Genomic DNA, 25,548 nt, shown 5'->3' with positions numbered 1-25,548 from the left:
ACAAAAGCTTTCTGTTTCCAGGCATACAGGTAGCCACTCTTCATCTCAACATTCGCCATCATCTCGAATGCTCCCAGCTTGGCCCTTGGCCATCTAGTACTGTCTCCAAAGGCCAGCCAAGCAACCAAATCCATTTGTCCTCAATTGTATCGCGAATAGATTCGAGAATAGAAAGAGGCCAGCCCTTGATAAACCATCTAGAGCTCATCAATTGCAGAAGAGCACAGTAGTATGCAAAGACGAGTAATGCCTCTGGTCTCTTATCTTCGAGAAGGACGAGATAGTCAGGAGTTGCCCTCATCGGCCATATAAATGCAAGAGCCGTGTCGTGCATCTGGGGAAGCTCCTCAACAACCTCATGAAGTGTCCTGAGTGATGACTGGCAAATCTCAACAGCATGCTGATCGCTAGATTGTTTCCCTAACGCTTCTGAAAGATCATGAAGCCGAGAGTATGCCAGTACATTCTTCCCTGAGGGAAAGTTATCTTTTTTGCACATGCTCTCCCGTGCTTTCATCAGAGGTGACATAGGTCCATGTCGAAGTACTGGCAAAAGCTCACTGTGATTGACAATAGAAGGCAATCCCTTGATGAGGATGATCCACTCTGATAGTTGGAAGTCGAGCCATATCCCAGTACCCATGGACACATCAGGCTGATCCGATGGAAATGGATTCTTCGATGGTCGGGAAAAAGAGGTGATGAACAAGAGACATGCGCAGCCGAAGATAGCATGACAGCTCTCCGAATTCAAGTTCGAGAGGCTACAGCGATAGCCTTTCAGTGCACTCTCATGATGATCATAGGCCGTCAGGAGGTATTCATCAGTTGCCCTTCCCATATCGATCGATGAGCTAGATTGAGCTGCCCCCTGTGGGCTCACTATATGGAAAGCAGACAATGCGAGAATGCAGTGCAACAAAAAGTCATGTTTCAAGGCAAGTTGCACAAAAGTCGTTGAGAAGAAAGTCTGGATCTCAGATGAATCTGATATTGACTTCGCCGTGTTGATTGTGAAGCTATGCAAGAGTTCCATGTCCAAAAGTGCAGTTGATGAGAGACCTTGGTTGAGTAATGGTGTGGGTGGAGCAAAGGAACAGGAGAGCCTACCTTTTGTGCATTGAGCACATGTAGACAAGCCGTTTTCATCGCATTTTATCTTCCGGTTCTTGCATTGAAGACAGCCATTACGCGACTTCAAGTGCTTGCGCCGTGTTGCCGTAGGCGCCATATGAACCATCAATCAGGTCGAGTCCATAGATGCCACTCTTAGCATCGACCTAAGAACGTTTTAAAAGAAGCTCGATGCCGAAAAGACCTCGTTGGCTAGACCTGGTGGGTCAGTGGTGGTTGACAGATTCCACTTGGAATAAGACGTTGTCGACTCTCGGTAGTGGCAATCACGTGGGGTATACAGCGAGTTTCTTGATACCATTCCTCACGTTCTGCGTTTACAACAAGTGAGTAATTCAGACTACCGTGAAGCTAACCAACATAGCCAGAAATATATCCAGGCCTTAAAACCGACTAGCCTCAATAGATGGAAAAGTGTAGAGTAGTACAAGTGGACGCCTCCACCATCGGGAGAACTCCGCGTCAACGGGAAACATCCGCCTTGCCCCAACATTCTCCACGTATAAAGTCAATCGCAACTACATCGCGGTCTCCACGATTCCAAAAATTCAAATTACTTCATCAACTCCTTCATCATGACCGACCTGAAAATGGCACAAAGTGACCAAAAACAACAAATGCACCACATCAACCACACAGACTTAGAGGACTTCGTTCGCCAAATCCTCATCGCCAACGGCACATCTTCACAAAACGCCACAATCGTCTCAAAATGCCTAGTCTCCGCCGACCTCCGCGGCGTCGACACTCACGGCAGCAACCGCATCCCCTCATACATGGAGCGTATTCGACAGAAATGCCTAGACCCATCCGCCACGCCAAGTCTCCGTCAAATCACACCCGTCGTGGCCCAAGTTGACGGGCACAACGGGTGGGGATTTGTAGCCGCGCACAAGGCAATGAGCCGAGCCATTGAAATGGCCCAGGAATTTGGAATGGGCATGGTCTCCGTCAAGCATTCGAATCACTTCGGGATGTCAGCTTGGTTGGTTAAGCAGGCTCTTGATGCGGGAATGATGTCTCTTGTGTTTACAAATTCTTCGCCTGCGCTTCCAGCTTGGGGCGGGAAGGAGAAGCTTATGGGTGTTTCACCTATTGCGTGTGGTGCGCCCTCGGGGAATGACAGTCGGTCTTTTATTCTTGATATGGCTCCTTCTGTTGCGGCGCGGGGGAAGATTTATAAGGCGCTCCGGAGAGGGGAGAAGATTCCGGTGGATTGGGCTTTGGATGGCGAGGGGAAGAGTACGGATGATCCGGCAAAGGCTTTGCAGGGTGTTATGTTGCCTATGGGGGGACCGAAGGGGTCGGCATTGTCAATTATGATGGATGTGTTTTCTGGGGTTTTCTCTGGGGCTGCGTTTGCGGGTCATGTCACGAATCCCTATGATCCATCTAAGCCGGCGGATGTGGGACATTTCCTTGTGGCTATTAAACCGGATTTGTTTATGACTATGGATGAGTTCAAGGGGCGCATGGATTATCTTTATAAGCGCGTTACGGAGTCTGAGAAGGCTGATGGGGTAGAGCAGATTTTTTTCCCTGGGGAGATTGAACAGATCATGGAAGAGCGGAGACTTGAAGAGGGTATTCCTTTGGCTGAGGCTGAGGTTGCGGGTTTGAACAAGGAGGCTGATTTAGTCCAGGTAGAGCACCTCAAGATACAACCTGCCTGATTTTCGATATCTCGTGAGGAAATGCCGCTTCCACTTGATATTCATAGGACTTCAGGTAAAACATCTAATTCTTATAGTTACATCCCCACTGTATGGCCATTTGAAGTTCTGGGCATGTTTGTATTCTGCTCCAGGCAGCGAATGATGAATTCTTCTACTATCTCATGAGACCAACATGGTTACAATTTGGAGTTTTTCTACAGGAAGTCATCTTGGCATGGCTGATTGGACACCATTTCATGCAACATTGCACGCTGCATGAGCAAGTGGCTTTTCCCAAGGTACAAGACCTATATAATCCAGTCCGACTGGCTAAAAATGATCACTACCAAGAAAGAATCCCTCCAACCGACCTATTTTTCGACAAAGGTCAAGAAGATACTGCTCTATAGGCAAGCAAACTCTGGAAAGAAAGGACGCAAAAAGCCCTCAAAATTTATGTCACACAACAATTCAATTATCGTCCACGAGACCTCCCGTATAAGACAGAAGCTAAGAAATAAGAGGGAAATGGGGGCAACGCAATGAGGGAAGAAATGGGGGATGATACTCTGAACAGGCCATGTCCCACTTTACAGTCAGAGATAATAATGACAGGAGAAAGGAAGAAGGGGGAAAAAAGTCAACATGAAAACAGGGCTGGGAGATGGGATGGGGGGCAAAAGAGACATTAAGCAAGATAAGGAAATGTATTCTGACAAAGGAAAAGAACATGCTAGATAATCAAACACCCGGCGGATGAAGAAGGCGCTTCACGCACGGAATGGGGAATAAAGCAGGGTATCATAGGTTTAATCCAAACAACCTCGCTGCTCTTTTGAATCGAAATGTGGGAAGGTATGAAACGTTGTCTGTGTCAATCTTCCGGGTTGGATGAGGTTTTGATCCTTCAGGTGCGTAATGCTGCTTCCTGGGTGGAATTTTGAAGGCCGATGGGTGGTTTACCGGTCGTCGCCGGCCCGAGACTTGGCACGCCTTCGGAAAAAGTCCATGACCTTTCGGGCGGCGCCTGAGCTTCCTGAGTGGTGAGAGGAGTCTCGCTCGTACTCGTATGCGTCAACAAACTTGCGATTATTCTTCTGCAAGACGCTTGGTCCTCGTCGGCCAGCTTGCATGGATTGTCTAGGCAAACTGTCGTAAGTGCCGTTGTAGTCGTCGTAGTAGTTCGGCTTCGAGGAGTACTTGTGATGAGAACCATTGTATTGGTCATCGTCATTCTGCCGGTAGACTTGCTCAGATGAGATGGCACCAAAGGAATCGTCGGTCTGGTCGAAGTGATTTCCAAGCTCGGCAAATTGTTGGTCAATTTGAGCCTCGTAGCTCAATGGCTCCGAATCTTTCTGCTCGTACACCGTGTCTGAAGGACCCTCATTCACCATACTCATAGCCTCCTGAGTTCCATAGCTGGTTGCGCGAGGGCGATTTGACATAGGACCAGTGGCTGGGCGCTGACTTTGAGGGTCGACTGTTCGTGGCGTTTGTGATGATTCTTCAGGAGTCTGAGCGCGTCCAGAGAAGTTGCGGAAAGAGAAGGAGGACGGAAGAAGGGAGAATCGACGAGGTCGGCCTTCCGCTTCGCTCGCCTTGCGGCTATGCGAGTATTGCATAGAGCGACGAGAATCCATAGACTGACGGGAATCTTCTCGCGGCAGTGGGTCCTTCATGCTGGTAGGGGGGTACCGTCTGTTTTGCCGGGCACGACTATTTTGAGCCTGGGAGTTTCGACCACCCAGAATAGATCCCGATCGGCCGAAAAGCTTCTCGCCAATGCTAGAAACAGTGCTCGATCGCTTGTGGCCGCTCTTGGGGGGCTCTTGTCGAGGAGTTGGGTTAAATGCCGAGGGGAGCTGTTGGGTGCTGGGGCGGCCAATGGATGCACTAGACGCTTGAGCGGGGTTCTGCACAAGAGAGAACTGTCCGCTCCTAGGCTGCGCTAGACGGCCTTCGGTGTTGGTAGCAGTGACCATGGGCGCCACGGGCTGTCCATAGGAGCCTCGCGAAGGGAGACGACCAGTGTGGATAGATGCCATTGAGCCACCCGTCTGGGGTCGCGTGTTCGAAGGCGCCGGGGCATAGGTATGTGAGCCAGTGAGGCCGGGGTTTTCCGATGTCGAACGGGGGAAGTGTCCTGGCAATGGCTTGTCCAGGTTGATAGGCGGCTTCGGAGCGGTTTTTGAGGTCGTGCGTGGCTTCTCGGGTGTCGCGCTCGCTTGTGGTTCCTCGCCAGTGTGAGGTCCCGGAGTGTCCTGGTATTCTCCTCGGGTTGTTTGCGATTGAGGAGCAACATACTCAACCTGAACAGTCCTCCGCTTCGCATCCTTCGAAGTCTTCGACTTTTCACTTGGCGAATCCTGGGAAATATCTCCAGCGTGGTGATTGAGCCCACCAACAGCCGCAACTGAACTTTGGTGTGCTGACTTGGGCGGCTCACGAACGGAGGCACTACGAACAAGGGCCGGTGCCTCTTGGTGCTCAGACGGTACCGTTGTGTTGGCAATATCCGCAACATTCGTTGTGCTGCTGGTGATATGCGAAACGATGTGAGAGTATTCACTCAACCAGCTGTGGCGAGCCACCTCAAACAAGTCGGCACGCTTCCGGGGGTCGGGGACCAGTATCCGCCTCAAAAGGTCACGAGCATGGGGTGTGACATATTCAGGGAAGGTGAGAGGGGTGGTCACGATGTATTTGTAAAGAAGGTTGATGTTGTCTCCGTCGGGGTTTGCGGGGTCGTCATCGAATGGGAGGTAACCAGCCAACATGGCATACTATACGATATTAGATCAAACTAACACGCAGCTGGTTAAAGAAACTTACCAAAATGACACCGCAGCTCCACACGTCCACTTTGCGTCCGGTGTACAGGGAGTCACTAACAACCAGCTCCGGAGCAGCATAGCAAGGACTTCCACAGCTTGTCTGCATCAGGTCACCCCGCCTGTATCCATCTGGACCCAGCTTATCCAGTCGCTTCCGCTTGACATATTCCTTATTGGTGAGGTTGTACTCGATCTCCTCGTCTAATGGGTCGGTTGGGTCGAAGGTGTTGGCGAAGCCGAAATCTGTAATGATAATGTTGCGATTCCTGTCCAGCAACAAGTTTTCCAGCTTCAGATCTCGGTGCACAATACCCTTCTTGTGCAGGTAGCCGACACCTGAAATTAATTGTGCAAATAGCCGACGTGCAGAGTTGTCTTTAAGGTACCGGTTGTTCAGAATGTAGTCGAAAAGTTCACCTCCTGATGCGTACTCCATGATGATACCTATGTGGCGGTCCGTTTCCACCATCTCGTGAAGACGGACGATGTTGGGGTGTGCGAGCTCACGCAAAATCGCGATCTCGCGATAGATCTTGGGCAATCGGCTAGGGTTGGATCCCAGAGATTCCCTGCGAATGAGCTTGATGGCTACCTGGATGCTGCCGTCGCGCTTCCAACCAAGCTTGACCTTGCCGAATTCACCCTCGCCGAGGGTTTGCCCAAGAATGTAAGTTCCAAATGTGGTCTCCTTTCGCTTGATGGTATTTCCGTTGTTGCTATAATCATGGCGGCTTCGATGGCCGGAGCGTGTTCCCTCCTCGACCGGTTCAGTTCCAGCCGTACCAAAGTTTTGCGCCGAGTCTTGTGGTGCGATTGCCGCTGGGGATGCGCCTTCTTGTCGCACCTGCTCTCTCGTCCGATCCACGACGGGATCGCTGACCTGCACCGAGTTGATCACCGCACTCGTCTCTTTCTCCAAAGGAGCTCCCTGGCCTGACATATTCTCTAGGCCGCGATCTTCTTCCGGGTATGAGACCGGAGGCGCACCTCTTGATGCCTCACGTGTAGTCTCCTCCAAGGGATCTGCCCGTCTTGATCGACTTTTACCGTTGCGGTCGTCGCGTGTTCGCTCTCGGTTTTCCTTGCGATCGGACCGGCTCTTTCCCTGTCGCGAGCCTTTCTCGGTCGATCCGTTAGGACTGCGGCGGCTATGATGCGTAGAAGAGCTCCTCGGGGGAGGGACTGGTGGCTGTCCTAACATGTCCGGGTAATTGGCGCGCGCATTATTCTGAACGGGAGGCGGAACTGCTTGAGTCGATACTGGTGATGCGTGGGCGGAGAATGCCGGCTGATGAGAAGTGCTCATAGCCGAAGAAGCTGATCGGGACCGGCCTCAGAAATGGCTACAGAAAAGAAGAGGATTAGCATGGTGGACTCAGTCGGTGGGGAGGGCGAGAGTGTTTGCATCACGACTGGTATCGTACCTTCTAGTGATGCGCGAAAAGTCCACCGAGGCTTTTCGTCGTATGACGGTCCGCGACGGCCTCGATCGGGCACTTGTCGAGGAATAGAAGCTCGTTCCAATTGCGAACGGCACAATTGGCGCGTAGAAGCACCACGCCCTCCCGAGGGTATTGGGCGAAGGATCGGGAGGTTGGGTGAACGGTCGCACTCGCTGAGTGGAGCACTTCAGCCTCAGAACTGTGAACATGAAACGATCGCGTCAGTTCGAAGCCCCTCGGCGGACAATTCTTATCGATAATGAGAAAGAATGTGGCACATCAAAAATCGAAGAGGGAACTGACAGGACGTCGATCGGAAGAATGGAGGAATGGGGGGGCAGGGGGAATGCCAGGCCAGTGGTCGCGAACAAAAGAACCGTCAGATCTTGAGTATTCACCCGGCACAGCAGGTCGCGACTCAATCGGACCAAAAAGACGCGTCGTAAAGGCAAAAAAAGGGCAGTAAACGAAAAGGAAGTTGAAGATACCTGCGCTGCAGTGTTCTGGAATCCCGCAACCCACGACCTGAGGGGGGCGCACGTTGTCCAAGAACTGGGGGAGAGAAACAAACGCGGAAGCGAGAGAATGTCTCAGGCGCGATTGAGTTTCCACGATCACTGAAATCAAACGTAGAACATCGTCTCGAAGCCAGGGTAAGAGGGGCGGACAGGGGGCGCGAGGGGAGAAGAGAGGCGGGAAGCACCGGTCGCCCCGAGTCAAGAGAAAAGGGGTGTTGAGAAGTTAAGAAGGGAAGGCGCAAACAAGACCCAGGAACAACACAAAAAGAGAGAGAGAGTCCTAAGGGAAAGGACCTCAAGGATAGAGAGGGTGGGAGGAGGGAGGAGAGAGCAGGCAGGTTAACTGGGTTGGTTTAGTTTCGTTTAGTCTGGGGGAGCGGGTCTTTGGTCTTTGGCCTGTCGGGCTGCAAAATAGTAATCCTGGAAATTTCTACTCTCCGTTCTTATCACCTTCGGTCGAAGGTATATGGCCTATGGTTTATGGTCTATGATCAATGATCTATGGTCGTGGAATTATACCGTAGTCTATCCTATACCGAGTACTGAAGAATGTGGACATCGGGCCTATCCTCCACTCCATCGGCCACTACTACAGTAACTACTACTATGATGCCGCGGGACACGCCAGATAGCTAGGACCAGATTAGCCTGCAGAGCTATCTCCAGCAGCTGCGTATATCAGTCCTGAATAAGGAAAACTCGCTGTTTTCCCCTTACCTCGCCTGTGATAGAACGAAACGGGTGCGAGGCCCGAGGGCTGATCCTCGCATGTGCCTCGTAAATGGGGGGTAAACATATGAAATAAACATAAATACAGGGAAACAGGAAGGTCAAAGGTCCAGTGGTCATAGCTTGTCAAGCGCGCAAATGAATCCAAAGTCCCGTTTCAAAAAGGGGGCTTCGCGCCGGTTGTTTCGAATTACTGAAAAGTGGGCTACTCGCTAGGACCGCCGATCGTCATTACGCCCACACGATCGCGACTTGACAAGATCTGGGAGCTGGAAGCTGTACGTTGACTTGATTTCTGTCCAATTGTTGTCGTGGTTGATCCCCCCCTGGAAAGGACAAGTGGATTGAAAGCAATGACAACATTTGATTACTATTACTCGGGGTCCCAAAGTGTCTTTGACCAAGCTCTAGCTTCGTTAGCCTCGAATCGAGCCGAGTTCTACGAGAGCTTCAAGCACTCAATTTCCCTGGGCGCATCGGATGAACCCACGGTTAGGGCCCGTGAGAACCAGGGTTGCGCCCCCGGATCGAGTAGATCCTTGTTGCTCCATCACTGCAAACGTTCCCAAGATTTCCACCGCGTAATCAATGAGCGAGTGGACTCGGTTCCTGGGCATTTCGGGGTCGGCGCTAAAAGCTGATTTCATTGCGCGCTCCACTTCGTATCCGGGTCTCCACCCAACGGCACGGCGCTACATCCCAATTCAAGGCTCGAGTCTCAAGCTCAGGTCTCACGTTTCAAGACCATCGAGACGAGACTCGAAAGTCTGCTGGAGTGGCGGTTGTCGGTGTGGAGGCTGACCTGGATGAGAACCCTTGATAAGCCCCAATTGGACATTCTGGGTGGGCCGGCCAACTGTCAAGCGGGTGATGCGTTGGCAGCTTTGCCATTGCGCCGGCGCTCATCCAATCGACACAATACCCTTTTCAATCATCCGACAAGATCATGAGAATTGTGGTCCAATGGGTGGAATCATCAAAAGGTTTTAACGCACGGTCAATGGCAGAACGGCCTCATCAGAACATATCGCCGAAAGGGCGCCACAGTCCCCGCCCCGGCCGAAACTTAGATCCCTAATGGTGTGCAGACTACGGAGTGCAGTCCTTGGCGGTGACGCATAACATGATAGACCGCAACTCTGTGTTTATTCGGGATCAACTATGGAACTAGCTATCTACATACTAGGTCACAAATTCGCAAGGAAGAACGCTTGTAAAGATCCGTGGATATCTTCATCTGTATCTCCAAACCCATTGCATAAAAATTAAAGGCTCAAATGCTGAAAAATATCAAGATCTAGCGCTTCCCCCCTGACATAGACGCACCACCCATTGACATCGTTCCTGATGCATCGTATGCAGGAGGTGGGGTGGGGTTCGGTGATGGGCCCCGGGCAACTGGATCCCGTCCGAGGCCAGAAGGGCCGGCGGCCTCGGTGGGAAGCTGGCCACCGTCGCCGCCGCCAACCACCACCTGCTGACCGTCGCGCATTTTACCCACGACCATGCCCTTCGCGACAGACTTGAGCAGTGCACGTCGGCTTACGCCAGTGGCATCAATGTACACCAATCCGACATTCTTAATACCACCTGTCAGATTGTTGGCGACTGTGCCGGCTTGGTCACCGTAGCGGTGGCTGACAACTGTACTGGCAGCCTGGGAACCGGTAAGAAGGATGTTTCGGGCACCCTCCTGAATGCCATCGGCAAGGGTTGAGAAAGCAATCATCGACTTGTTCAGCACGCCCGGCTTGTAGTCGGGTGGTGGGTTGCCTTTGCTGAAGCCCTTGGGTTTGCCCTCTTTGCGCGCCAACGATGCACCAATGCTCTGTGCAACCTTCTCTACCTGTCCAACTGTGCGCGAAGAAATATCAGCAGCACCATTGGAGTAGGTGCCAATCTTGCGGATGCGTGCGTGCGTGGCATCGGAGAAGGTCAGCGGCTTGGGGTTCGGCTTCGTCTTCTTGGTGAAGCCATCTGCTCCGCTAGTGATGTAATTGGCCAGAGAGGTTGATGTTGCAACAATCAAACGAGATGCTGTTGCCGATGTCTGAACGATTGTGGAGTTTTGATATGCCGGGTGGCGCGACATAGCCAGGTATTCTTCGGAAACATTGCTGACACTGACTCGGTTGCCCTCTCCTTCGCTAGGAAGCTCAATTCCCACGGGGCCTATTCACCATGAACATAAATGATTAGCTGCTAGACAAGAGGCGGGAACGACTGATCCATGCTCACGTTTAGATCCAGGCTTTACATCCGCATCCTCCACCACGTTGTACCCATCTCCCAATTCTCCGACGACGCTTCCATCCTCTTCGTCAATGAGTACTATCTTGCCGTGCAGATCGGACCGCTTGGTATCGGGCGACGTGACATAACCTTCACCGGGTGCATAGTCGGCGGGGTTGTACGCGGCGTAACCATCCGACTTTCCACTCGAAGCCGCACGGTCGTGGAATGCAGTGCATTGCGCAAGGATTGTTTCGAAAGTATCGATATCATCTTGCATCACCTTATTGGGCCCCGACCCAATACTGGGGAATTGAATTCGGATAAAGGCGCCAACATCGGGGGCCATATCCCAACGAGGGATCAGATAGCTATCCGGTGGTTGGTGGAAGATCTGTGTAGTGGCAGGAAGGGCAAGGTCCAATTCCGGAGGGAGATAAAGGTGAAGATAGAAGTCCTCCTCTGGTTCAGTGCTGGCGCCGGCAGCATATGGCGGCGTCGGCGCTGAAGTAGCCGTTGGGACCATTAGCAAGGACAGCGTCTGCGGACCGGAGGGAGTGAGCTCCTGCTCTTCGCCATCTTGAATGTGAAAAGCGCGAATGTTGTTGACGCTGTAGAGAAGGCGTGGGTCGTGCGAAGCACCAGACATCGTGACTCTTGATATGTGACTAGATAGAAACAGAACTGCCCGCTGATAACGCGGATAAGAACGATGACGTGTGATCCTCCGGGAGAGGTAAGGACGTAAATCCAAATAGTCGATGTTATCAAGGAGTTTAATAATACAGGATTCAAAAAGGAGGAGAAATGGCGCAGACCAAAACCAAGAACAGGGAGGGGCGCTTCTTAAGTGCAATGTCTGGGCGCTTAGATAACTGCGATGAGGTCAGTGCACAGCCACCCAGGAACACAAGACCCCGCGCACCGCCACAGCGCCACATCAAGTCCGTGGAATCGAGCCGTGGCGAGTCTTCCAACCTCCCAATCATGGCTCTTCAAATTGTGTCCGATCTACATTTAGAGAAACCACCTACCTACGATGTTTTCGAGATCATTCCAGAAGCACCCTACCTTGCCCTTCTAGGTGACATAGGACTTGTCCGGGATGATGGCTTTTTCACGTTTATTAAGGCCCAGCTGCAAAAATTCCAGATTGTTTTCCTATTACTTGGCAATCACGAGCCATGGCACTCGACCTGGGTAAAAACGAAGGAGCGCATCAAGCAATTCTCTGACTCTGTGAAGCAACAGTATTCCACCAAAGATTTGGGAGTATTCGTCTTCTTGGACCAAACACGATACGATCTATCCTCTGAAGTCACCATCCTCGGATGCACATTGTACTCCCAGATATCGGAGCAACACCGGGAAAGGATCAGTACTGGAGTAAATGATTTCTACCACATCGACAACTGGACAGTCGACGATCATAATGCTGCTCATCGCGCAGATCTAGATTGGCTTAATGGCCAAGTCTCAGAGATAGCTACCTCCGAACCGCAGCGAAAGATTGTTGTGTTTACACATTACAGCCCGGTTGCTCAGGATCCGCGTGCTGTTGATCCAAGGCATGTCGACAGTCCACTGTCATCGGGGTTTGCCACAGATCTTTCGATGCAAGAGTGTTGGAAAAACTCTCGAGTCTGCCTCTGGGCATTTGGTCATACCCATTACAATACCGAGTTTATGGAGGAAGGTACTGGCAAACTTGTGGTCAGTAATCAGCGTGGCTACTACTCGTCGCATTCCAAAGGCTTTGAGCCAAGAAAGGTAGTTAGGGGTTAATCATGTGGTTTGTGGCCCTGGCATAGCAGGGCTAGGTGCTTTTGGCGGTTAGGGTAGTTATAATTTCTTTTTTTCTTTTTTTCAAACAACTACCTAGTTTTTCTTAAAGCAATCTCGAGATAATTTTAGGCTTGGCACATAGTTCGCTGTCTCGTGCAACGTCTCTTTTAGAAAGACGTTTTGTTATTCATGATCCCGTTTCCCCCAGGTGCCGTCATACCGAGGCTTTACATATATTATCCATCTCCTCCCGACTCCTTTTGTCTCTGAATGATGACCCCTATCAGGATCCATCTTTTTCTTTCATCTGGCGTCTTCGTCGTGAAGCTGAATATGTATTGTATCACTGCTGCCTCATCGCCTCAGGCATCAACAGCGGGGGAACCGGACCACTCCTGCTTGTCGTATCCTTTTTTTACCGCGTGCAGCCGCATCCTCATCGCTAAGCTTGCCTTTTTCTCCCTTGGCTATGCATAAAGCCATATAACATGGGCTTTGATCACGATACCCAAGTCAGTCGTCGGTTAGGCGCTTCGAAATCCCGGGCTGGGTGCAAAACCTGCAAGTACGTTGTTCTTCGGTCTCTACCTTCAGGTAAATACCTTACACGTCCATCTGCTGATCATCGAATAGGATTCGAAGAGTGAAGTGCGACGAGATCAAGCCATGCTGTCGTCGCTGCTCGAGCACGGGACGACATTGCCAATATGAGGGTGCAAGATACCCCGCAGCTCCATCCACGCCCTCGCCTACGGGACTAATATTAAGCCGCAACCTGTCACAGTCACCCAATTCAGGACAACGAGAACGTCGTGCATTTGAATACTACTTTCAACACGCAGCTCATTATTTGTCTGGTGGCTTGGGGGTTAATTTCTGGACACTGGTTGTTCCACAAATTTGCCGCAGCGAGCCAGCTGTATGGGATGCTATGATTGCAATAAGTGCCCTATACGAATATCCAGATCAGTGTTTGGACTTTCACTTTTTAAGAAAGCAATATGACCAAACACAGTCGATGAACCGAAATTCACGAGAGGCTTTAAACTGGTACTCACGCTCTATGTCTAGTGTTCGTTCGCAGATCGAACGTGGCAATGCGGATCCATACATTTCGCTGATCAGCTGTGTGCTTTTTATCTGCATTGAGACGATTCAAGGGCGTGTTGAAGAGGCACTACAACTATACAGACAAGGTGTTCAACTGATACTTGATCTACGTGTTCAAGTTGCTCTTGATCGAGTCTCCGTCTCCAAAGCTGCGCTCCTGGAACATACCCTGATCCCTCTTTTCTTACGTCTGGGCAACGTCTCTCTTACTGTCTCAGGCACCCAGCCAAGTGAACTGTATCGGACTACTGAAAAGACGGTAAGCTCTAGCTTTTCGTCTGTTGACTCTGCAAGGGCTGCCATCGTTCTGCTATCTGCAGAAGCTATGATCTTTGAAGGGGAATCAACCATTTATCTCAGAAGTGTTGATGGAGACCATGCTATAAGCGCCGATATGATTGAAAAGAAGAAGTCTCTTTCAGGCCGACTTTCTCGTTGGCTCGTTGGCTACACAAGTTTATGTGACAGACTTCGCACAAAATATGCAATCCCAACGGCAACGGAACCCATTCTTCTGGCCTATCATGCTTCAGCCTCGATCGTTGTTACGGGATGCTTGACACAACTTCAAACTGTGTATGATGTTCATTCTGCAGACTTTTCGCTTATAATTGAGCAAACAAGTCTAACTCTCAATGCTTCAGCAGGGCCAGGTGGTTCCCAACCACCTTTTACCTTTGAAATGGGAACTGGTATACCATTGGCTGTTACTGTGATGAAATGCCGCGATCCAGTACTCCGTCGAAAGGCTTTGGCATTACTGAAAAAGGCGCCTCCAGTGCAAGGATTCTTCAAATGCACCCCAGTAGCTCTGCTAGCAGAGAATCTGATGAAGCTGGAAGAGGGCTATAGCCTGGACTCAAAAAAAGCGGCACAATCTAGCTTGCCAAATATTTCCCCGGGTAGCAATCAATTTGCGAGTCTTGCAGTCTCGCAACACGAAGTTACCCCAAACAATTCACCGTGTATCCCGGAAGAAGCACGGATATCCGGATATGCTATTTTCAAGCCTCGAAATGGACTTCTTCCGGGTATTAAAGAAGAACATATCACACGGTGGGGTCGCAGTTCCGATCATCTTTTTTTGCAATTTACGAGAAATCGTTTTGATAAGGCTTCCGTCACATGGAAATCATACTCCGAGTGCGTACCTTTGGGGTGATATGTGATGAACTTCGAGTGCAAAAAGGGCTTTCCATGCAGCCAGGCTGGCGATGCAGTCGTGCGTCGATCGCTATATGGGTACTTCCATAGTTCGCGTCGCGATCTGAAGCCCCGTTTTTACATGGCGTTTACACCCATTATTATGCCGATCTTTTCGCCTATCTTTACGCTCTTTGTTATGCTACCCATTTTCTCTTTCCCATATTCTCCCCTACTTCTCTTCTTATCAACTTCACCGCTAGGGGCTTCAAGCCATTACAGACCCCGCTCTAAAGAATACGAAGCATTTAAAGTTTCTCAAGAAGCAAGTGGAGACTTGCATGTTCGATCCTCGGCGCATGACAACCAGGGCTTTGGTTGGCCGCGGAGCTCAGTGGGGGCTGATTATACCAGTAGAGATTCGTGGTCATAATCGCGATGGTCGCAACGCTGATGGCAGAGGCAGTGATACTCATGGTCATTTGCGGCAGAAGGTGCGAGGGCAGGCAGTTGCGCACTTATGCCGACATGATGTTCATGGACGATGAGCTGCAGATGATGAATACCTCGAATAATTAGTTAACGGATTCTAATGCATCTTTATTCTGGATATCGAGACGCGTAGTCGAAATTAAGTGCGGCGGAAGGCTTCCGGGCTCATGAAAATGCCCGGCTGCACTTGGTCAGGTTACCCGGAAGCCATCTGGAAGGCCTTTAGACATATGAATCAGCACAACATTCTACATTAGTCATGTGGGTGCGCACCCCTGGGACTTGTTCGTGTTACAAAATGCTAGTTTCAGATCTTATCAGCCCCGCGCGCCTCCGCTCGGGTACATCCGTCCCTGGTCACCCTGCATCACGACATATTATATTTCAGAAGCTCTGGATTCATGACCATACATCTATTCAACTTATTCAGGCATCAGCCCAGCATGACAGCGAAAACTACAATTCAGCTCCCAGTGGGGCCCATTACCGCGCTGGCAACAGAGGGCATTATCCACGCTCGGGGCATTCCATACGCCAAAGCAAACAGATTTGAAGCCCCGCAGCCAGCCGATCAATGGACAGAAGCCCGCGATTGCACCGACCGGGCCTCAATATGCCCACAACTCTCATCGCGACTGGAGTCGGTTATGGGTCCGTTGACCGAAGGCCACAGTCTAAATGAGGACTGTCTACATTTAACCATTACCGCGCCAAATGATGCCACCAACGCACCTGTTATGATCTGGCTGCATGGTGGTGCTTACATCTCAGGCGGTGGAGACCTTGACTGTTACCAGCCGGCTGGTTTGACCAAGCGAGGAATCGTCTGTGTCACAGTTACTTACCGGCTAGGTGTTTTCGGATATCTAGGCTTGGAGGGCATCGCATCCGCGAACCTGGGTTTATTGGATCAACGAGCGGCGCTTCAGTGGATTCAGAACAATGTTACTGCATTCGGTGGAAACTCGGAAAATATCACTATAGTTGGGCAATCGGCGGGCGCGGATTCAATCATTTGTTTGATGGTTGCCGAGGGCACTGAGGGCCTGTTCCATCGCGCCATTCTTCTTAGTCCACCATTGCGAGAGCTGAAAGAACGCACACCCACAGCGGCTCTACTATCTAAGAAAGCGGAACAATTTTTCACGAAAGACCCAAGGGACATGTCTGTGGATGAACTGCTAGTAGTTCAAAAGAAGCTGCTCATGAATCCTGTAAAGACGCAGGTTATGCTATTTGCGCCCACCCTAGGATCTGACCCATTGCCTGCAGAGCAAGAATTTGACCAGAAGCTTTCGGAAATTATCAAGGATATCCCGATTCTCATAGGATGGACCGCTAATGACGGCCGTCCTTTCGCAAGCATGATGGGTCCACAGAGTCTTCTCAAGTTACCCATTATTGGACCTTACGTGGAGAGTCTAGGAACTTGGTACATTACCCAAAGTTACTTCAAATGGCCATCTCAAAGCTTCCATGAGCAGGTGTTGCAGGCAGGTGGGACGTCGACGAGCTATTCGTTTGGATGGGCAGGAGAGGGAAACCCTCTTGGCTCATGTCACTGTATAGACATTCCGTTCGTGTTGGGGAGAGAAGGTGCTTGGAAAAATGCGCCTATGCTAGCTGGGAAGAGCACAGAGGAATATTTGGCTCGGCTGGGGTCTGATATCAAAGACTTGTGGACAAGCTTTGCCAGCGGGAAGATGCTCAAGAGTGGGTTACATATTGAGTTCGATGGCGAGTTTGTCTTGTCTCAGGATGTCTTCTTTGACTGAGATGTTGTACATCTAGAACAATTTTACAAGCTCAACGAGCGAATTATGCTCCGTGGGAGTATTCAAATATCAAAATCACACGCACTTATTGTGGCTTCTCTTTGTTTTTTTATGTTCCAGGTGTGAGGTATAGTTAGTAGCTTGCAGTCTTCCCTTTGAACCCCTCCCTTGGCGTTAAGATAAATTCAAGTAGGCAAACTCTGTATCACCATTCATTGGAGTAGACGACCTTCCCCGCTGAAGTTCTTGGCATGTCTTATGCAAGTCGCCAGGCTTAGGCTAGATTCCACCTTGGTCGCTTCCAAGGTTCAGATTGCCCTCCAGCGTGTACTTAACAATCGTAAAACCTTTGTAATTTCTCAACACAAAATCTTTGGTAAATTAATCAACAAACCCGATTCTCTGAAGGAGACAGAGTAGTAGCCCACCAGGAACATCCGTAGTCTGTCACGATTGGAAGCTTTGTTTTAGGGTCTTGTGAGCCCAAATTGGTATGTAGGTCCCTTCCCTCCTTGTATGAAAATCTAAGTGATATCTTCAAGTGGTAACTTAATTCAGCAGAGGCAGAATTCTGAAATAAATTGGGTATATTACTATAGAACAAGCTGCTCTTCGCCTAACTCCAGAGTGGCCTCTCGGGAAATAAACCTTGGTGGACGAAATGCAAGAACTATATGACTTAGCAAGTCAGTGGGCGTGTAGCTCAGGGGTACGAGCGCCCGCTTTGCATGCGGGAGGTCCGGCGTTCAAATCGCCGTTCGTCCATTTCTTTTTGTATTTTTTTTTTAACCTTACCCTTTTTGATGTTGTGATTGGTGGGTATATTATATTGACAGACCCACATTAGGCCGTATCTATATACTCTGTCTCGACATTCTTTTTGGACCTTCGGTATCTTAGCACGCGAGAACGTTACTTATAAAATACTTTATCTAAATAATCTCGTAAAAAAATGGCTAGTCCAAACTTAAAATAGTTTGAAGAGCTGGATTCATATAGTCATTATCTATTTACTATCCAACACTTTCCTCACAATACCAAACTCACATTCGCCACAGCCTCAGATTCCAACTCTATCTATTCCCGACATGTATTGCAATCAGTACTCGGTCCAGGGCAAGAGCTGAATGCTAGCGCCTCCATCTCCGCACGCAAGTCCTAAAGCTTTCGCTTGATTTTTATCGAAATTCAGCAGTTCATCTCAAACGTGCAAATTGTACTTTCAGCCTCACTTTCATATATCACAAGTCTCCCAGGTCGATGTCATGGCGTCCACTGGTGATGAGTCGGAATACCAGGCTATGCAGTATCAGAATACGAAAGATTCCTCTGAGAGTGAATCTGAGTCCCAAGCTAATCCATCGGCATAATAAAGCTTCATCAGAAACCGCTCAATCTTCTCTCAATCTGCAAAAGATTTTCTCATTCGAAGAAGCCAGCAAATGCTTTCGACTTGCAAATTATTTCAGGTGCATGGATGATCACCTTCACAAGATACTACAAAATAAAGCAGCTGAAAGGGTTTATTGTTTGGACTTATATTCAGAAACGCTTGTTGTGATGAATTAGGCTCTCGCCCTGTCGCTAGTGGTTCTTGGAGTTCTGTGCCTTGTCAACTTAGAGACAGACCGAGGGGCCGTTCTCCAGCTAATAGAATACCTCATCGGGGTGGAAAATCTGGATCACCAGAGAGCAAAACTCCCCTGTAATGCACAAGAGGGGCTGGGTAAAGCCTAACGGGGGCTCCGCAGTGCTTATAATACCGAAGAGGATGGTTCTTGAGCCTATGAGTCTTTCATGCAGTATTACACTGCGCTCGGATTTCAGATCCATGGATATTGATATTTTTCGGCTTTTCTGTTCGTCTAGGCAGGTTATATTTCCTAACGGGTTCTGTTTACCGGTCTTGTGAGATGCGATCTTGACTCAACCAAAGATGCTTCGGTAACATTTCTTATATATTTCTCGTATGCAAGCGCATTTTTAGTCCGTATAATGTACCGAAATGCTCAAGATCATATTTCAAACCCTGCCCATACACGAGCAAGGATGTTCGAGAATAGGTCCAGTTCAGATGCCTCCTTTAGAATTACTGTTATTGAACAGCTTTAGAGATACGAAATGTGTAGCCTGAATAACAAGGCCACATAACGAAGCAATGGTACGCCAGTGCAAACATTGCAAACCACTCCGCGAATTTTTGAGAAAGATCGGAGGACGCCGCACCTTGTCTGGCTCAGTTGACTCAGGTCTTTTGTGCTTGAAACGAAGCTCAATCTCTGTGCAGGGTCTTGGTTACTACCATTGGACTTTGTTTTCCAAGATGACCAACATGGACTCAGCAGCGGCCCCTGCGCCACCTTCAGAGGCTCAAAATACTTCACCGGAGGTAGATGTCATCAAGCGCGACGCCAACGATGTTTCTGGCGGTGAAGAACCCCCGGCCAAGAAAGCGCGGCTCGATGAGAACCAAGCCACCGCGGAAGAAGATCCCCGGTCGAAGGGTATCGCGCCCATCAAGGCAGAGTACGCCTGTACTGCATTTCTACTTTTTTTGCCCCAGACTAACACTCGTAACCCTAACAGATATTTGATTCCCTCTAAGCCCAAACCTAAGATCGAGGCCGAAAACGATGATGCCGCCGAAGGTGCAGCCCACGCCGACCGTGAGGATGGCAAGAACGACAAGAAAAAGAAGAAGGCCAAGGGCCAGAATACCAACCGGAGATTTGGTTCGTCCAAGGATGTGAAGGGCCTGTGTACCTCGAGAATGTACAGCCCGGAGTTTTCGCCAACTGAGTGCAAGTTTGGCGACGAGAAGTGCCGTTTCGAGCACGACCTGCGACTTTACCTGAACGAACACAAGCGCGAGAATCTCACGACGATGGATGGAAAGTGCCCTGTTTGGGAGGCCCGCGGAAAATGTTTTGTTGGGTGGAGGTGCCGCTTTGTTGCGTCTCACTCAACTGAACGTGAGACCGCGGATGGGAAGAAAGAGTTGATCCTGCTGGAAGACGAAGAGCGCAAGGCGAAGCCTCTCGTGTCATTTGCAACGGAAGATGGCCAAGTCAACATCATTTCCAATGATGCCAAGATTGACCTTGCGCGCAAGCGAGAGACTACCCCTCGCTCCAATGCGTTCAATGATTGGCTCATCAAGTCCTCTACGGAGCTTGAGAAGCAATTGCACGGCCGACACAAGGAGGAGGAAGAAGTTGCTAAAGCCAATGGCGAGGGCGAGAATGATGAATCTAAGGTGGTGCCAGAGGAGAAGGCCAAGGAGGAGAGGGAAATCAACCGAGCCATGTTTACTGAGCCACCCTTCCTGCCTTCCGAGAAGAGGCGCATCTATTTCGGACCCGAGACTCCTACACTGGCTCCTCTGACAACTCAAGGCAATATGCCCTTCCGGAGATTGTGTACCGATCTGGGTGCGCAGTTCACTTATTCGGAGATGGCGATGAGTATGCCTCTGATCCAAGGTAACAAGTCCGAGTGGACTCTGTTGAAAGCACATGAGTCCGAAATGCTCCCCCCCCACTGTCATTCCGGGAGACAACATTGTCCAAGGTTACGACAACTCGAAGGATTTCAAGTTTGGAGCTCAAATCGCAGCCAACAAGCCGTGGCACGCCCTTAAGGCGACCGAAGTTCTCTCCAAGTTCACACCCAACCTGCGTGTTATTGACTTGAACTGTGGCTGCCCTATCGACCTGGTGTTCCGCGATGGAGCCGGTTCCGCGCTCTTGGACCACCACTCCAAGCTGGAGAAGATCATTCGTGGCATGAATGCTGTATCTCAGGAAATTCCTATTACCGTCAAGATTCGCATGGGCACCAGAGATAATCAGCCTACTGCACTGAAACTTGTGGAGCGCATGGTTCTTGGTGGTTACGAATCGGGTATCTTGAATGTCGGCCCCCCGGGCGCTGCCGCCATCACCCTCCACGGGCGTAGTAGACAGCAGAGATACACCAGACAGGCTGACTGGAGCTACATTGCCGACACTGCTGCTCTCATCAAACGCTTGAATGAGAAGAAGGACAGCCTCATCGACACTATCAACGAGCCCGACGCTCGTTACATGCCCAATGGCGGCAAGACATACTTCCTTGGCAACGGTGACTGCTACTCGCATGTTGACTATGATGATCACATCAACAATGCTGGCGTTGATTCCGTCATGCTAGGACGTGGTGCCCTGATCAAGCCCTGGCTCTTCGAGGAAATCCAGTCAGGCCAGTACCTTGACAAGTCTGCTTCCGAGCGTCTCGGTATGATTGAGAAGTTCGCCAAGTACGGTCTCGAGGCATGGGGCTCTGATGAACACGGTATTGGAACCACTCGCCGCTTCATGCTGGAGTGGCTTAGCTTCGCCTACCGCTACGTCCCGATTGGATTGCTGGAGCATCTTCCCCCTCACATTAATGACAGACCCCCTGCTTTCCGTGGCCGCAACGAGCTGGAGACTCTCATGGCCAGTGGCAACTACAAGGACTGGATCAAGATCTCGTAAGTGTCTCCTATGTTTGTAAGCCTGAAATATGTACTAACTTGTTTGATAGTGAGATGTTCCTCGGACCTGCACACCCCGACTTCAAGTTCGAGCCCAAGCACAAGTCGAACTCCTACGAGGCTGAGGGTTAGTGAAAGGATCTGGTCGAAGGGTAATAAAATACAGCAAAAAGCATAAAGCATTGTACATAGTAGATATGAATATGATCGGCACATGAAATGACATAGTTCTCCATCTCCACATTAGGGCCCTTGGTCACGTGGCGGGAAGATTGATGACGTATTTGGCCCGAGGCAGGAAAAGTTCCCCATAAGACCACCTCGCACCTGCACGCGTACCGCTGCAACCCCAATTCTCTCCTCTGCCCACCTTGACTACGCCGTCTCCTCATTTACCGGACTTTTTAAGCCCTTAACACCTCACCAACCAGTACTTTGTCCGGATCTGGCCTTTGTTTACACTAGCCAGCCGTCCCCGAAGCTGCCTTAGACCCCCACCCCCCTTTTGACCAGCACACATAGTCGATCTCTAGTCCGGTTATACCGACAAGATTCAGCAAGATGACTCTCTACTACAGCCTCGTATGTTCAAGCCAGAATTGATGGGTGTTTTGCTCTGTTGCTCCCCCGACCGAGCTAGGTGGGCGTGATTGCAGCCTAGCTACCCGGAATTGCCAGATCGGCCAAACATCCTCGCACTGCTTCGATACAGCAATCTAACCATGATATGATTAGGTTTTTCTTCTTCTCGTCTTTGAGATGGCCGTTTTCTTGGCCCTCATCGTCCCTCTGCCTTTCATCGTTAAGCGCAAGCTGTTTACCTTCATCTCCGAAAGCCCCATCATCGCCAAGCTCCAGTATGGGTTGAAGGTAAATGAAACCCATCAAATCTCTAAAGGAGCATATCTAATGAAATATAGATCACTTTCATCTTCATCCTGATTTTGTTCATTGACAGCGTCAACCGTGTGTATCGGGTGCAGCAGGAGCTGGCAGCCTTCACCAAGGATGGCAGCGCTGTCGGGTACGTACCCCGCAACCCAAAGAAAACACTTGTTGAACATGTCTAATTAGAAATCTCCAACGCAGAGCTGCTCACCTCGGCACCGACCGCATGGAGGTTCAAGCCCGCAAGTTCTACTCCCAGCGCAACATGTACTTGTGCGGCTTCACCCTGTTCCTCTCTCTGATCCTCAACCGCACCTACACCATGATCCTCGATGTTCTCCGTCTGGAAGACCGTGTCAAGTTCCTCGAGGGTGACAAGAAGGCTGGCGGCAAGGACTCCGCCCGTCTGGCTGAGGCCGGCTCCATTGGCGAGATTGGCGCTTTGAAGAAGGAGCTCGAGGCCAAGGACCGTGATATCGAGACCCTCAAGAAGCAGTGTGAGGGTTTGACCGCTGAGTACCATAAGCTTGGCGATGAGGTCTCCACCTCCAAGGCCGACAAGAATGACAAGAAGTCTTTGTAAAGAGTTGCCTTGTTTCGGAGACCCTATCTTGGTGAACAATTCAACTGAAGTCATGAGATAAGAGTCGTCTGTCACCTGAAAATCAGGATGAATCGCTTTATCAAACGTCTCTGCGCGCGATACCTACACTGATTCGAGAGCTGTTCATATTTCGTCTCCTTCATTACTGCCTCCCGTGGCTCTGGGGAGAGGTTCCAAGAACCCAATGACGCAGTACTTTGCTCCACAATGTCTCTTGTTGCCAGCAGATATTGCTGCAGGGCCAGAGAAGTGGTCCTGATCCATGGTGCTTACTTTGGAAACAAGCCTCAATTTACCTGATAACGATGTCTTTAAATTGGCCAAGAATAATCTTGCATTATGAGGATAGTGATTTCGGGTCATAAAATCATCTTTTCAATATCATGATAGTTATTCGTAAATGTACATGTATGGTTTAGCCATGGGCCAATGTAAATGCGATATCCACTAGACAAGGAAAGTCCAGAAGCTGGGGTAGACGAGTTCCTCCTCGAAGATACGGCGCACCTGCGCGAGAACAAAGCGCTCCACTTTGCCGACGTTCTTCAAGACCTGCTTCCCGTCTTCTTTGCGGCCAATCTCACTTTCCACGCGGATCTCTTGGAGCAGTCCGCCCTGTCGCTTCTGGTCCCCGCCAGATCGCGGCCGTCCATCATCACTTGGGTTCCGGCTTCCCTGACTCGCCTCGGAGCCAAGTAAAGCATCTGCATCTTCTGCGGACAAGAAGCAAAAGTGCACTCGCTTACGTATGTAAGCCACAACGGCTACACCGTCGAAGGTGATACCGGTGACATTGAGCTTGAGAGGAAGACCAACAAAGCTGGGCATTGGGTAGTCGAGGAGGATTTCAGCTGTCAGAGACATGCGGACGTCTCCGGCATATTTCATATGGCATAGAACCTGGACGTCTTCCGGGCGGCGTTCACGCATACGGGGTGGGATTGGGGCCGAGGGATCGATGACGGGCTCCGTTGATGGCTGGGGCACATCAGCAGGGTCGATGCTGTTACGGTTTGATCCGCTGCTACCAGTCTGGCCGATAGAGGGATGCGAGGGGATTGTGTTGGCCGTCGAAGGTCGTGAAGCCGAGTTGGTGGTATCTAGATCTGCTTCTGCACGATAGTGATGTGGCACTTGGCGCGGTGGACCACGCGGTCTGCCCGGTCCCATGCCCGCATCGGACCAAGGGCTTGTGAATGGTCTCCCGCCAGCAACATCTGCGAGAGGAGTTTGGGTGCCGGAGAGGCCACCCAATGACATCAAGTGGTAACCGAGTGTCGATGTGCCTCCAGGGATGCCAGGGGAGCCAGCGCGGGGCAGGAAATGCGGGTTCAGGTGGTCACCAAGGGGGAGCGGAGATCGAAGTGCAGACGGTTGAAATTCTTCGCCGGGGTATGGGTGGTGGGCAAGGTTGCGTCGGGCGTAGTTCAAGGGTATATCGTCCTCGTAGGGAGACTCTTGTAGGTCCGAATCCCATTGATCAGTGCCGAGCTCCTCAGAGGTCCCAGAAGTGTCGTCATCATCTTCTTCGTAGAAGTCCGCGAAAGGCTCGCAGAAGTCCTTGATCTCGAGGTCTGGGCCAATAGTGCCGAAGTCAAAGGAATGAACCTGGACAGAACGGATAAAGCGTGGCAATGCGATCTCCTGGAACTTGTCGTGGACAAATGATCGGATGCGCTCCGCTAAAGCTTCACCGTCCGGGCCAGAAGTGGCCGTTGCCCAGTCGACTTCGATGGACATCACATGTGCGAATTGACTGTGTCTTTCAAAGGTTCATGATACTGCGAAATGTGACCAGGAGAAGCTTCCGGGGAGCTTAAGGTCCCCATCGGCGCGGACCCACGTGACCCAGGAACGACATTGGAGTACGACGAGCCAGCTTCTCGTTTCTTTGTCATGAATCAAACTTTTATTATCAATGAGCATGTCTTGATCCAAGATTACCAACCTGTGATACTTCCTTGGTCATCACAGACATCATTTTCTTCGGTCTACCTACCTATCCCAGCAGTGTTTCGGCGCTACGATGCCTCCATATCTGGCTCCGGATATAGCGAGTGTTCAGGCATCACATCTAGTGTATTTCCTCCCGAAAGGTCCGCCAACACGTAACTTCTGGCAGCTTATGATATGTTGCCTTAAACAGATATGACACACCGTAGGAGCTGCGAGTCGGGGATGAAGCGGAGATGATATCTCTCAGCTTAGCCTATTCTTCGGTCCGCAAGCCCCAAATTGATACAACCGGGGGCCCCTATTTGGCAGGTCTAGCCACCGGCACTTGCTCTCCGTGAGCCCCCAGACCAATCTAAGGCCCCCGAGGATTTCGGCCTTCCCACCCTGCCTCTAAGCCCCGTCTTTGGGCAGCCCTCTCTTGACTAGGCCTCTTGTTAGGAGTGAGGGTAGAAGACGTGATGGCATTGCCCAAGATCTCTCTGCCATCTATTGTCCGTAAAACTGATCTGGCTCCCGCTAAATCTGGATTGGATGTTTCCACGGATAGTGTGCTTGCGTCAACACCTCCCATGGTTCTTGCCCCTAGCCCCCGAGAAGGCGGCCATCACATTATCATTTATTGGATGCTTCCCGCAGTAATAGATACAGCGCAGCCTCCAATATAATCTACGATAAATCTCATTTGTCAAGAGACAGACCCTTGAAATTCGAGTGGCCAAAATCCACCAGTAA

General features: G+C 50.5%; 9 protein-coding genes across 9 annotated transcripts; 6 read left to right on the top strand and 3 right to left on the bottom strand.

Moving 5' to 3' along the window:
* Positions 1 to 1,709: 1,709 nt before the first annotated feature.
* On the top strand, positions 1,710 to 2,807 carry N7443_001417 (Ldh family oxidoreductase; the record flags this gene model as incomplete). Its single annotated transcript, XM_056881473.1, has 1 exon — positions 1,710 to 2,807. The coding sequence occupies one exon, from the start codon at positions 1,710 to 1,712 to the stop codon at positions 2,805 to 2,807; it is 1,098 nt and encodes a 365-aa protein (XP_056746711.1).
* Positions 2,808 to 3,748: 941 nt separating this feature from the next.
* On the bottom strand, positions 3,749 to 6,932 carry N7443_001416 (putative serine/threonine protein kinase (Kin4); the record flags this gene model as incomplete). Its single annotated transcript, XM_056881472.1, has 2 exons — positions 3,749 to 5,575; positions 5,625 to 6,932. The coding sequence occupies 2 exons, from the start codon at positions 6,930 to 6,932 to the stop codon at positions 3,749 to 3,751; spliced, it is 3,135 nt and encodes a 1,044-aa protein (XP_056746710.1).
* Positions 6,933 to 9,612: 2,680 nt separating this feature from the next.
* Positions 9,613 to 11,196, bottom strand: N7443_001415 (senescence-associated domain-containing protein; the record flags this gene model as incomplete). The annotated part of the gene is made up of 2 exons (XM_056881471.1): positions 9,613 to 10,487; positions 10,554 to 11,196. The coding sequence occupies 2 exons, from the start codon at positions 11,194 to 11,196 to the stop codon at positions 9,613 to 9,615; spliced, it is 1,518 nt and encodes a 505-aa protein (XP_056746709.1).
* Positions 11,197 to 11,402: 206 nt separating this feature from the next.
* Positions 11,403 to 12,332, top strand: N7443_001414 (Ser/Thr protein phosphatase superfamily; the record flags this gene model as incomplete). The annotated part of the gene is made up of 1 exon (XM_056881470.1): positions 11,403 to 12,332. The coding sequence occupies one exon, from the start codon at positions 11,403 to 11,405 to the stop codon at positions 12,330 to 12,332; it is 930 nt and encodes a 309-aa protein (XP_056746708.1).
* A 488-nt stretch (positions 12,333 to 12,820) lies between these two features.
* Positions 12,821 to 14,604, top strand: N7443_001413 (Zn(II)2Cys6 transcription factor domain-containing protein; the record flags this gene model as incomplete). The annotated part of the gene is made up of 2 exons (XM_056881469.1): positions 12,821 to 12,897; positions 12,966 to 14,604. The coding sequence occupies 2 exons, from the start codon at positions 12,821 to 12,823 to the stop codon at positions 14,602 to 14,604; spliced, it is 1,716 nt and encodes a 571-aa protein (XP_056746707.1).
* Positions 14,605 to 15,520: 916 nt separating this feature from the next.
* N7443_001412 (uncharacterized protein) lies at positions 15,521 to 16,852 on the top strand (the record flags this gene model as incomplete). Its single annotated transcript, XM_056881468.1, has 1 exon — positions 15,521 to 16,852. One exon carries the CDS (start codon positions 15,521 to 15,523, stop codon positions 16,850 to 16,852), a length of 1,332 nt encoding a protein of 443 aa, XP_056746706.1.
* Positions 16,853 to 19,175: 2,323 nt separating this feature from the next.
* dus3 (tRNA dihydrouridine synthase DUS3) lies at positions 19,176 to 21,500 on the top strand (the record flags this gene model as incomplete). The annotated part of the gene is given in 4 exon segments (XM_056881467.1): positions 19,176 to 19,378; positions 19,439 to 20,356; positions 20,373 to 21,365; positions 21,419 to 21,500. The coding sequence occupies 4 exon segments, from the start codon at positions 19,176 to 19,178 to the stop codon at positions 21,498 to 21,500; spliced, it is 2,196 nt and encodes a 731-aa protein (XP_056746705.1).
* A 429-nt stretch (positions 21,501 to 21,929) lies between these two features.
* On the top strand, positions 21,930 to 22,839 carry N7443_001410 (putative BAP31 domain protein; the record flags this gene model as incomplete). The annotated part of the gene is made up of 4 exons (XM_056881466.1): positions 21,930 to 21,950; positions 22,104 to 22,238; positions 22,289 to 22,392; positions 22,443 to 22,839. The coding sequence occupies 4 exons, from the start codon at positions 21,930 to 21,932 to the stop codon at positions 22,837 to 22,839; spliced, it is 657 nt and encodes a 218-aa protein (XP_056746704.1).
* Positions 22,840 to 23,307: 468 nt separating this feature from the next.
* Positions 23,308 to 24,600, bottom strand: mdm12 (ERMES complex subunit MDM12; the record flags this gene model as incomplete). The annotated part of the gene is made up of 1 exon (XM_056881465.1): positions 23,308 to 24,600. One exon carries the CDS (start codon positions 24,598 to 24,600, stop codon positions 23,308 to 23,310), a length of 1,293 nt encoding a protein of 430 aa, XP_056746703.1.
* Positions 24,601 to 25,548: the final 948 nt, after the last annotated feature.

The sequence above is a fragment of the Penicillium atrosanguineum genome (genome assembly GCF_028827265.1).
Source record: "Penicillium atrosanguineum strain IBT 20685 chromosome Unknown utg000001l_segment0_segment0, whole genome shotgun sequence".
Lineage (NCBI taxonomy): Eukaryota > Fungi > Ascomycota > Eurotiomycetes > Eurotiales > Aspergillaceae > Penicillium > Penicillium atrosanguineum.
Note: the sequence above shows the minus strand (reverse complement) of the source record. Positions and strands in the feature narration are given on the sequence as shown.